We start from the raw sequence: 12,541 nt of genomic DNA on the forward strand, positions 1-12,541 counted from the left end.
CTTTAAGTTAGCTTGTTATTTTTCTTATTGCAAAAAAAAAAAGTGTATTAAAGCCTTAGTAACGACGAGCAGCGGAGGCCCGGGGATGTAAAGCCATTAGGCCTCCTGCTGCGGCAGGCTGGGTCTGAGAGGGGAACAAGCACAGAGAAGGTGCTAAGTACCCTATTAAGAACTCAAAGACTCACCGCAGTGTCCTCTTCAGGATTCAAGAAGTGTGAGTCATGCTGTGAAGCTATGCCGGCCTCCGATGGGCGCATTCAGTGTATTAGGTGCCTGGGGGAATCTCACATCACCCAAAAATGCTCCTTCTGCGCAAAGCTCACGGCTAGAGCGAGGAAGGACAGAGAAATGCGGCTAAAAATGCTGCTCTTTGACAAGGCCCTCCGGCTAGACGTGCCGGAGCGGCCCCAACAAGAGGAACCCACAGGGGCCCATTAAAGGAAGGCGGCATCCCTCACCCCATCAGTGCAAAAATGGGGGAAGCTCTCGCCAACCCGATCCCTGCCAGCAGCCACAGCAAGCGGGACGGGTGCAGCACATAACCCCCAGCCGCAATCACAGACAAGCGGCGGCGGCGCGGAAACGCACATGGCAGAGGCTGAGCCTCCAATAATCAAACAGCCGGCCCGCACCGCGGACGGAGCAGCGGCCAGGCAAGCGCCGGAACCGGCAGCACCGCAGCTAGCGGCACAGACCCCCGGGGTGCCGACAGTGCAGAGCTCGCAGGCATGCGGCCTGCGGGCGCCAGGGGAGACCAACCGCGCGGCACCGCAGCAAAGCGTGCTGAGCGCGGCGCCGACAGCGGGGCCGAGATCCCCAGCACGGAAGGGGGCGGAGTCAGCCCCACAGGGGAGGGGAAAGGCAGCAGAGAAAACCCGGCACTGCAGCCCTTCTCCAGACAGGGCTGGAGGGCTGCTCTCTCTAAGCCCTCCCCTTATGCTGCGAACTCCAACAAGGAGGCAGGGATCTCCCCCAGTCTACCCTGAGCCTCCCTCCCCATTCCTCCAGCCAGCCTCACCATGGCTCGGGCCACCCTCGCCTTTTCTGGGATTTGACCCCCTGGAGTACTATCACAAATCAGTCTCACCGTTGTCTCAATCACCCAGACGATCTCGCTCCCCCAGACGCCAGGGGTATGCACCTCGAGAGTGGTCCAGATCTCCATCCCAGGAACCGTGCCCATGTTGCCATGGTCGCCGCTATCATGCGGGGCATAGACACCATAGGCATATCCCCAGGGACAGGTCCCCTCAGACGGTTCACTATCTCCGAGGGCAATCGCGGACGGGGACGGAAACGCAAATATCTCAGGGGGAGTTGATTCTGGAACCCCGAGATTTCATCTCGCAAGCCTCCAGCGAGAAGATGTATCCCCGTCAACAGGACCCAGAGGGATCCAGAGAGGCTTACCCTAGCGGTTCCTCTCTATCCTCCCCTGACGAGGCTACAGCCCCAGGGGACGTCCACCCCCCGGACGATCTCAAACAGTTCCAATAGCTGTTTAAAAGGGTGGCCTTTACGCAAGGCATCCAAACAGCAGAGGTGCAGGAGAAGCACCATAAGCTCCTCGAAAACCTGGACCTCCGGCCTCTTCCAAAATAGCTATTCCACTCGACGAAGCAATTATGGAGTCCGCTACCACGATATGGCAGACCCCTGCGTCCGCTCCGCCTATAAACAAGAGAGCGGATAACAAATACTTCGTCCTGGTGAAGGGCATGGAGTTCCTGTTCAGTCACCCACAACCAAATTCTCTGGTGGTGGAATTGTCTCAACAGAGGTCGAAAACTTCTCAGTACAAGACGGGGAACGGACGAAGATGCCAAGAAGCTAGAGTTATTCGGCAGAAGGGTCTACTCTTCCTCTACCCTACTGTTGAGAGTGGCAAATTATGCAGCACACCTAGCGAACCATAACTTTGACAATTACTCCAGGCTGACTTCCCTCATGGACTCACTTCCAGAGGATAAGAAGCTGGTGCTGAAGGCCATCATGCAGGAAGGCTACGCAGCCTCGAGGACAGGAGTTCAGATCGCCCTGGACGTAGCAGATACGGCGGCACGCTCAACGGCTATGGCAGTGGTCATGCACAGGGAATCCTGGCTTCAGACATCGGGTATCACGAGGGATCTGCCGGCGAAGATCGTTGATCTCCCCTTTGACACACAGAAGTTGTTTGCTGAATCAACTGATTTGGTCCTTCATTCCAGTAAGGACTCAAGGGTTACTCTCAGAAGCTTGGGGATTTATACCTCTCCATACAGGAAGAAAAAGTATTACCCTCAGCAAAGACGATACCCGTATCAACCCCAGCGTGCTCGCTACCAAAGGGGCTACGAGCAAGGGCGGCATCAACAGCACCAACAGCACAGAACTCCCAGGCGACGTTCCCAACAGAGCCGTGCCTCCTCGGGGCAGGGCCAAAGGCAACAAGTTTGACAGACAGATTGAGGTCTGCACTATCACTACCATCGCGCAATGTCATTCAAAGCTAATGTTCCATCATCGCCTCCGACCATTCTACGCCCAGTGGCAAAAGATCACCACAGACAAATGGGTACTGGAGATCATAGCCATGGGTTACGCAATCCCCTTCCAGTCGCTCCCACCGCCACAACCTCCACCCAGGCCCCATCTAAAGGACGCCTCCCACGAAGCGAGACTCAAGCAGGAGGTGGACCATCTTATGCTTATAGGGGCAGTGGAAAGAGTGCCGGAGCAACTCCAAGGGAAAGGGTTCTATTCAAGATACGTCCTTACAGAGAAAAAAACAGGAGGCTGGAGGCCCATCCTAGATCTTCGAGGCCTCAATCGCTACTTGCGCAAACAACGCTTTCGGATGATCACAGTCACCTCTATACTTATGGCACTGGACGATGGAGATTGGTTCACAGCCCTCGACTTACAAGACGCGTATTTCCATATAACAATCCACCCGGCTCACAGACGTTTTCTCCGGTTTATGGTCGGCAAAGAACATTTCCAATACAAGGTTCTGCCATTCGGCCTCTCCTCGGCCCCCAGAGTATTTACCAAGACCCTGGCAGTGGTGTCAGCCAACCTGCACAGACAGGGGGTGTTTATATTCCCATATCTGGACGACTGCCTACTGAAAGGGGCCTCGAAGGAAGAGGTACTACGCATGATACGCGTTACAGCAGGCATGTTCTCTTCGCTGGGCCTGGTCATCCACCTGGCGAAGTCAAAGATCGACCCCACACAGCACATAGAGTTCATAGGGGCACGCATAAACTCCATCACAGCAAGGGTTTATCTACCGGATGCCCACTTTCGCGCCATTGGTTCCCTCGTACAAGTCGTCACCTTCAGCCCCACGGTGCCGGTTCTAACGTGCTTACAGCTGCTAGGCCATATAGCAGCAGCAACGTTCGTAGTACAGAACGCCAGATTGCATATGCGCAGCATGCAGCACTGGCTGGCGAGCGTCTACAAACCGGCAGCACACACCGTCCGCAGGGTGGTGTCGCCCATGACAGAGGTGCGCAGATCCCTGCAATGGTGGGTGAACCCCAAGAACATGCTAACAGGGGTACCCTTTCATCAACCACAAATATCTATCTTTCTCACCACCGACGCCTCCCACATAGGGTGGGGAGCACACATGGGTGAAAAGGTGACGCAGGGACTGTGGTCCCTTACGGAACAGTTGCTGCACATAAATATACTGGAGCTCAGAGCAGTGTTCAACGCCTGCAAACACTTTCGAGACCATATACAAGGCAAAGTAGTCAGGATCAATACAGACAATACCTCCACCATGTTTTATATAAATCGACAAGGAGGAGCTCGGTCCCGTGCCTTATGTGCGGAAGCAGTCCGCCTGTGGAACTGGTGCATCGCCAACAATATAACTTTGAAAGCCTCGTATTTACCAGGCGCTCACAACGTGCAGGCAGACCAGTTGAGCAGGCACTTCGCACTCACACACGAGTGGCAGATCCGTTCCAATCTGCTACGACCAATTTTTCATGCATGGGGGTTCCCCAGATAGACCTGTTTGCCACTCATCGCAACAAGAAGTGCCCACAATACTGCTCCAGGGCAGGACTGGGACAGGGGTCCCTGGGGGACGCATTCACGATCTCGTGGAAGGGCCCCCTGCTCTACGCATTTCCTCCCACAGTGCTCATCCACAAGGTCTTGCAGAAAGCCAGGAGAGAGAGAGCCCGCATAATCCTAGTAGTCCCAACTTGGGATCGACAGCAATGGTTCCCCTTACTCCTGCGCATGTCGGACTGCCCACCGATGCCCCTTCCGGTGGCGCCGGACCTGTTCATGCAAGCCCAGGGGTCTATAGTGCACCCACACCCCCGAGGCCTGAAACTGCAAGCATGGTTAATCCATGGCTCAGCTCCCTAGAGAGCACATGTACGGAGGGAGTGCAACAAGTCCTAGAAAGTAGCAGAAGGACTTCCACCAGGAAGACCTACAAGCAGAAATGGACTCGATTCACTGCATGGTGTTCTACCAAGCAATTAGCTCCCCTTGCTGTGCCTATACCTGTAATATTAGAATACTTACTGGACTTCAAGAGAGGCGGCCTCTCCCTATCCTCGTTGAAGGTCCACCCTGCCTCTATATTGGCTTTCCGACACGAAGAGGAAGGGCCCACGGTGTTCGCCCATCCCATGGTTACCAGGTTCCTGAAGGGGCTGGTAAACCTGTACCCCCCTCGGAAACCGCTTCCACCTTCGTGGAGCTTGGACCTGGTGCTTAACGTGCTAACGGGACCACCGTTTGAACCCTTAGCCACAGTTTCTGTCCGTCTCCTTACGATAAAGATGACCTTCCTTCTTGCAATCACGTCAGCTTGCAGCGCGAGTGAGCTCGCGGCAGTTATGGCAACGCCACCCTGCACAGTATTTTCGAAGGAGGCAGTAACCTTATGGCTGCATCCAGCCTTTGTTCCGAAAGTTTCTTCAGAGTTTCATATTAACGGACCTATAGTCTTACCCTCGTTTTATCCAAAACCTCATAACTCCAACAAAGAGGCGCGCCTACACCTCCTGGACATGAGGAGGGCGCTGGCTTTTTATATAGACAGGACCTTCCGAAAAACGGATAGACTCCTAGTCTCTCTCGCTCCCAAATCAAAAGGAGAAGGTCTCTCTTCGCAGAGAATCTCGAAGCACATTGTATCCTGTATAAAAATGTGCTACGAACTTAGAAAGACTCCTTTACTGGCCCCGCCTAGGGCTCACTCCACCAGGGCGGTGGCGGCATCAACAGCCTTTTTCCAGGGCATTGCATTAAAAGACATCTGCAGAGCGGCGACATGGTCATTCTATGACACCTTCGTCGAGCATTATGCCCTACACAGGGTATTCCAAGAGGATACCCGTCTCTTGACAGCGGTCCTTTCAGGGGCAAGCTACACATAACCCGATTACCCACCTCCTTTCTTGGGTTACTGCTGGGTAGTCACCTATCGTGGAGCACCCACGGGGACACTCGAGGAAGAAAGAGAAGTTACTCACCGCAGTAACGATGGTTCTTCGAGATGTGTCCCCGTGGGTGCTCCACCACCTGCCCATCCTCCCCACTTCAGATCTCTGTTTAGTGTTTTTCAGGAGCATCCGAGGCGGTTGGTCAAGGAACTGGCGGGAACCAGATCGCGCATGTGGCCGGGAGCGCGCAAGGGAGCAGCGCGTGCCGGCGCATGCGCAGTCTGGCAGAAACTGCTGGAAAGATCCGATCTGCGGCGCCAGGGCGAGCCCGATACCTATCGTGGAGCACCCACAGGGACACATCTCGAAGAACCATCGTTACTACGGTGAGTAACTTCTCTGTATTCCTGCTTGGGAGGAAAGCTCATTCACATAAGTTAGCCACTTCTTTGATCATCTCTGCAAAGTGGGAAAGTTTGTTTTTTGCCACAGTTCCCCGATTAGATCAGGCTTACATGCTCCAGAAGGCTGATTATCTAGTGGCCAAGATAGTGTGTAGCATGAAATATATTTGAGATATGTCCTGATTTAAGTGCGCAACATGGGCGGTGTTTATAAATCCACTCCATAATCCAGATTTCTATTTCAAATTTAATTTAATTGTGTCTATCCGCTCTTTCTTTCCTGTATAGTTATGGTCGGGCTTAGGGGTAAGAAGAATGGAAAACCAACAAAATAAAATGAGTTTGACTTGTTTTTTCTTCTGTTAATTGATAACATACTTGTGTTACTTTCATATGAGTGTTAAGTGCTCTTTTGAGAAGCCTGTTCACCATGCATAATTATAGGGAAATTACACTTTTTATAATTTTGGGTTAGCAGTATGTAATCTTTCACCTGCAGTGTGCTTTAGGGTGTTTCATCATTCTTTCATATATCAGTGAAATTGTGTGATCTGCTTTGTAATGGTGTTTCTGTTCCAAGTAGTTCATGTTCCCAGGGAGAGAAAATTAGTGTTTATTGATTGGTATTATCATTTTAAAGAGTTTTATATTTGATTTTATTGGATAGGCTAATGTGTATGAAGGTTGTTGCTAGTTTGAAATATGTGAAGGAACGCTATTATAGTCAATCCTCTGCCAAACTCTGATATAAAATAATAGTGAGCATTTTCATAAGGGCTTCATTTTCACACAGTTGGGTAAAATTGCAATCCTAATTTGCATTGGTAATGAGCACAGTTGCATGCACAGAATGGTGGTTTGTGTGGAACAGTTACAAGTTATGTACCATTTGCTAGGCAAGCGCCTAATTTGTTCAAACATTCATTTTATTATCACATAAATTAGGCATGTACATTCAGTTTTCTGAAAATCAGGCCCAACTTCAACACAAAACTAGCCATGGAAAAGCAAATGGGAGAAGTGATTTTAAAACTGGGGTGGACTGAGCAATGGCAACACAGTGAAACAATCATTTTAGTCCTAAGTGTACTGAACAACTTGTGATTTAACGTGTTGGTTCGAAAAAATGCTAATCATGCTCTGTTCATTTTTAGGCAATTCGCAGCTTTCAGGTGGCCTTGCACATCTATCCAGTGAGCATTGAACTATGGAACGAAGACCTTTCCTGGGCAAGAAAGCTGCATGAACATCAAAAGAAAGCAACAAAGCCAAAGGAAACACAGGCTGAGGCAAAAGAAGCAGATGTTGCCTTCAAATCAATCCCAGACTATGACTTTGAAAGTGATGAGATTGTGGCAGTTTGTGCAGCTATTGCAGAAAAGGAGAAAACTGATTCAGCAACTAAAACAGTTGTGATTGTGTCTGCTTCGGGCACAGTAGAAACCATAACTGAGAAGGAGGAAGATTCTACGACTCCTGATGAGACTGCTTTTATCAGAGCCCGGTAGTACAGCATAGTCTTTTGCTTGTATTTTTATTTTTTGAAATCTAATGTTGTTTATCAAGTTTTGGAAGAATTTTTAGCAGCAGTGGAACAGGTCATTATTTCTGAAGTAGCTTTTTCAGGAAGAAAAAAATAATGTGTGTTAAAGAAGACGTGAAAAAGCAGCGGATGTGCAGACCTGAATTCCTGCTGCATTCACACTGTTAATTAGGCGTTGACATTAAAACCACATTGTAAGATTGAGCAAATATAACATGAAAACCCTAGCTACGTTATCATAACTGCTTCTATCCAACTCCATTTCTTAATTGCACAGTCTAAACAACATCTGCTGTTTATCCTGTAATTAATTATAAGTTACTTAAAAAGAAACTAGAAGAGAGAAAGTTGATGTAAGTATTATAGCTAAAGCCTGTTTATAATTAACATGACACATGAACACGATTTAAGAGTGACTCTGAAAGCTTGTTCTCAGAAGTGTTTATTTTCATGAGGGAATAGAGTTTTTTATGAAAAGTTACAAATGATCACGGATATGCCTTGGAAGCCTGGAGTCAGATGCCAAGCCCATTAAGGTCAATGGAAAGATTAACACTGATGTCAGTGGGCATTGGATCAGGCACTTAATCCAGTGTTGGAAGGGTGGTGCAAAACCAAGCAACAATTAGACTACAAACATTCAGGCACTGTTAAGTACTTAAATTGCATCTATAAAAGAAAAAACCTTCAAAATTGACTGAAACTTCTTACCTTCCATCATCCCCATATACCACAGTGTACCACATCACAGTGTACATACATCACAGTACATAAAACGTCCGAAGTACAGAAGGGAATGGATTAGGCTGCAAATTTTTTTGTGTGACATGATTGTTTTGCAGTAAGACGAAAAAGAAGGGACTCGATTGCTGTGTCACGTGGTGAGGTTTCCTGTGGGTAAGTCATTCCTCTCAAAGAGTTAGATGATCTTTTGTTTCTAATGGGCCGCTGCTTCAGTACAGTATCAGCTGGGCCTCTTTTTATTCTTGCTGATTTCTCGGGACTGTGTACATTTACTAGAATAAATGAACAAAATATATATTGATCTGCAAAGAGGGAACGCACAGTGCTCCATTTTGTTTGCTTGCTGGTTAATTCTAAAAATTCAGTGGTTCAAAATGGGTCTCCCTTTCATGGGTGGGAATGGGTAGGGTGCTTATGTGTAAAACATTCAGATATGGGATATATATGTATAACCTTTCTCTTCTGTGACAAAAACAGTTAAGACTCTTTGTTTTATAATTTGTATAACATCTTTTCTGAGGCTGATATTCATATACCACATTTCAGCTCAGGTAAAATCTTTGTAGCAACATCCTAAATGCCTTACAGATAGGCTTTATAACAGAACTGATAAACCTCAATGTGTTGCACCAGCAGGTGCTATAAAACTGTTTTACTGTGTATATTAATCTATTCAGGCATGCTATCTGAAAGGGTCTTTGTGCCACTAGGGTAATGTTGACACTAAGAGATATCAGAGCAGATCTCTTTCAGATACAAGGAAACTCTACATGAAGATTTGTTATTTTATGTGCACTGGTAGGGTGTATTTGCTAGGTATGCTACCAGTACATGGAAGTAGAATCTCACTTGGATAAAATTTAGATTAAATGATCTGATACCTTTTCATTCTCTGCCTTCCACTGTGGGATACAAAAGAGATTTTGCCTCTGCCTCCTGTTCCAGTTTTTATATGAGCCTTGATCTGCTCCCATTGAAATGAGCTGCAAAATTCCCATGACATAAGTGGCGCAAGGTCATGCTCATGAAAGGATGTTCTTGCATACCATCTGCTTGAGTGGATTTGTGGATCAGGTTTGAGAGATCAGCAGATTCATCCCAAAATGTGCAGAACATGTATTTTCCTCCAGTTAGATTGTTACTTCCAGATAGTGAGGCGAGTTATACTTCTTGTATGTAGGAGCACCTAGTACGTTTTGTGTGGTGATGTGTTATTCCCAAATGGGGAAGTTTGATGTCTGGTGGGATGAACCCTATTCACATGTTGTACAGGCTACATCTACACTATGAGATACATTTGGTTTTTAATAAATTTAGTTATTTAACCTTGATATTTTGAATTCGAATTAAGTCTCTACAAAGCTTCTTGAAATTCGACCCACCTTTTTTCTGTGTTGTCTCTGCATCTCTATTTCCCAGTGCAAATTTGACAGCCTGAGCAGTGCATTGTGGGTACCTATCCCACAGTGCCTTAGCCCTGGTTGCTTGTGGGTGTTTCATATTTGAGTCCCAGAATTCACAGCACCAATAACTGTGCAGAAATGAACTGGAAATCATGCCATTTCCTGCTGCGGCATTCCAGTGCAAGCATGGATCCCCAAATGCTTCAACTCATAGCACACACAATTTCGGCAACTACACTGGCTGTCACACAATTTTTCCTTCAATTAAAAAGCTCAGTGACGGTTCAATATCGTAATGGTGCTGCTGCTGCTGACGACAACAACGGTTTGGAAGAGCAAATCTCCCAGTTGCAATCCAAGAACTGAGAGCTGCTGGCTGCCCTGCATGCATTGGTGACAGTGGAGCGGCGGTTTTGGACTTGTGAGACTAGCACAATTGGTGGAACCACATCGTTTTGGAGTCCTGGGATGACCAGCAGTTGGTGCAGAACTTTCGGATGCGCAAGTCCACTTCTGTGAAACTTTGTAATGTGCTGGCCCCTGCTCTGATGCACAGCAGCACAAGAATGAGGCCGGCTTTAAAGATTCAGAGGCAAGTAGCAATTGCACTGTGGAAGTTTGCAACCCCTGACAGTTAGTGGCAAATCACTTCAGGGTGGGCAGATCTACAGTGGGGTCTGTGGTGATGGAAGTGGCCCATGCAATCTGTCAGCATCTCAAGATGACTATGAGCCTGGGAGGTGTGTAGGCAGTAATAGATGGCTTTGCTGCCCAGGCGTTTCCTAACTGCAGTGGGGCAATAGAATCCACGCATATTCTTGTCATGGCCCCGGACCACCTGGCCTCTGAGTATATAAACAGAAAGGGATACATCTCCAGGGTGTTGTAGGGGTTGGTAGATCACAAAGGTCATTTCACCGACATCAAAGTTAGGTGGTCAGGGAGGGTTCACGATGCAGGCATCTTCTGAAATTCTGGATTGTACAGAAAGCTCCTGGATGGAACTTAATTTCCAATTGGGAAAAAAAGTGGAGATGCCTATTGTTATATTGGGCAATCTTGCTTACCCTCTGCTCTCTCGTCTTCTGAAGCCCTACACGGGAGCCCTGGACCCCAGCAAGGAAAACTTCAATCACAGACTCAGCAGGTGCAGAATGATGGTGGAATGCACCTTTGACCATTTAAAAGCAAGGTTCAGATGCTTATTGACACGTTTGGACCTTTCTGAAACTATTGTCCCCACCGTGATTACAGCGTGCACTATTTTTCACAACATATGTGAATCCAGTCAGGAGACTTTCCCATCCATCTGGAATTCCGAAGCTGAGGTCATAGGCAGGGCTTACTCAGCTGCCTAAGCAGCCATCCCTACCAGTAGCCATGCAGAGGCAGCAGCAATAAGGGGTGCTTTAAATAGTAGCTTCATGAATGATCTGTAATGCCCATGGTAACGATGTATTTCTCTGACATAATGCCAATAAATCATACTGCGTCTTACTGAATGAATGTTTGGTGGGAGGGTGTTAAGTTGCAGTAAGTAGGTTGCATGTGATGGGCCTTCACCTCTCCCCTAACTGCCCGGTTCCCTCAGCCACTCGTCTTCTGCGGACTAGGGAGTATCAGTGGGCAGCTGTGCCTACAGCCCCTCCCGCAGCCATCCAGTTTGATTTGTGCTTTTCCTGCACACCACAAAATCACACTGAGCTCAAAGGAATTTTTATTTTGGTGGGAGGAGCGGTTTAAGTGGCAGGGAAAAGAAGCCTTCTCCAAGGTGCTTAAATAACCTTTTACAGAGGCCCTTGGGGTTAGAGTGGCAGGCTATCCTGGCCCTCCCTTCCCACATTCGGGGACCATGATGCTGGGTGGTGGGCACCCTCTCTTCGGGGGACTCCGGTCAGCAGGTATCAGGTCCTGCAGTGCTGTGTTGGGAGTGCCTCTGCAGCTGCAGCAGAGCACAGGACCTCATCTAACTCTGTAACGGCCATTAAGAGACTTCTGTGGCCTCACTCCACTTTGCCGCTTGCTGCTGCTGCTGGAAGTCAAGCATTCTCTCTGTTTAAACTCGGCTTGACTTTGACACCACTGAGGTGTACTATGATACCACTAAGCACTGTCCTTTGTCAGCTTGGTGTGCTCTGCCTCAGTCTTTTCCATGTGCTGCAGGATAACATCCTGTTTGAACCTCTTTCTTCTGTTCTTCTCTGCTACGCTGGGCATTGGCTGTGGAAAATGGTCAAAATTGATACAATTCACATAATGTGGTTTGAAATGGAATGAATGGGTCTCTGTGTCTACTATCAGGGAAGTTGACTTTTTCAAGGATGCTGAAGGCTTACTGAGGATGTGATAGTAAGTGTACATTTCACAATACATCAGTTGCCATCACTTATCCAGCACATTTCTTTGTGGACGTGGTAAGCTATAAGCATTTGTCTGCTTTTCACGGGAAAGGAGGGCTGCAAAGCAGGGGTCACTGCCAGGTGTCTTGGCTGGGTGTCCTGTGGCAGGAAAAAATTTTTTTCAGATGTTCCTGGAGCAATCCTCCCCAGTGATCAAGCTGCATGAAAGGGATGATGGGGAAGGGTTCGATTACAGCCGCATGGACACCTGTGGGGGGCGGGTGTTCAATGTACAATACAAGTAATGTAAAAAAAAATTAAAATAAAATAAAATATTCCAAAGAAAGATTGGATGTAAAGCGACGTGTGAGAGGAGATGCCCAGGAGTGCATGGCAGCTGTGTGGCACTGGGGAGTCCTGAAAATCAAAAGAAATGCTGGTGGAAAGGGACATGGGAGGGGAGATGCCCAGCAGACCACGGCAACCGCGGGGCATGGGTAATTCCTGAAAAATGAAAATAAATGCTGGTTGGAAAGGGACATAGAGGGGGGAGAAGCTCTGCTGAGCCTGCAAACTGTGTGAATGGTGGAGAATGATGCACCCGCTGGCTGCTGCAGGCAAATATAAGGGGGCAGGAAGCATGTTTTAAAAAAAAATCGCAAATTCCTGTGCTTCTGCAGGTTGCCAAAGAAGACCTCTC

The 12,541-nt window shown here is 48.0% G+C and overlaps 1 protein-coding gene across 1 annotated transcript in view; it reads left to right on the plus strand.

The window, feature by feature from the left end:
- Positions 1-9,430, plus strand: part of TTC33 (tetratricopeptide repeat domain 33) — a 78,157-nt gene extending 68,727 nt beyond the window's left edge. The window contains exon 5 of the mRNA XM_074995623.1: positions 6,967-9,430. Coding sequence (XP_074851724.1) covers positions 6,967-7,320 — 354 coding nt within the window. The 3' untranslated portion in view covers positions 7,321-9,430. The remainder of the gene's footprint in view (positions 1-6,966) is intronic.
- The last annotated feature ends 3,111 nt before the right edge of the window (positions 9,431-12,541 follow it).

The sequence above is a fragment of the Carettochelys insculpta genome, chromosome 5 (assembly GCF_033958435.1).
Source record: "Carettochelys insculpta isolate YL-2023 chromosome 5, ASM3395843v1, whole genome shotgun sequence".
NCBI lineage: Eukaryota > Metazoa > Chordata > Testudines > Carettochelyidae > Carettochelys > Carettochelys insculpta.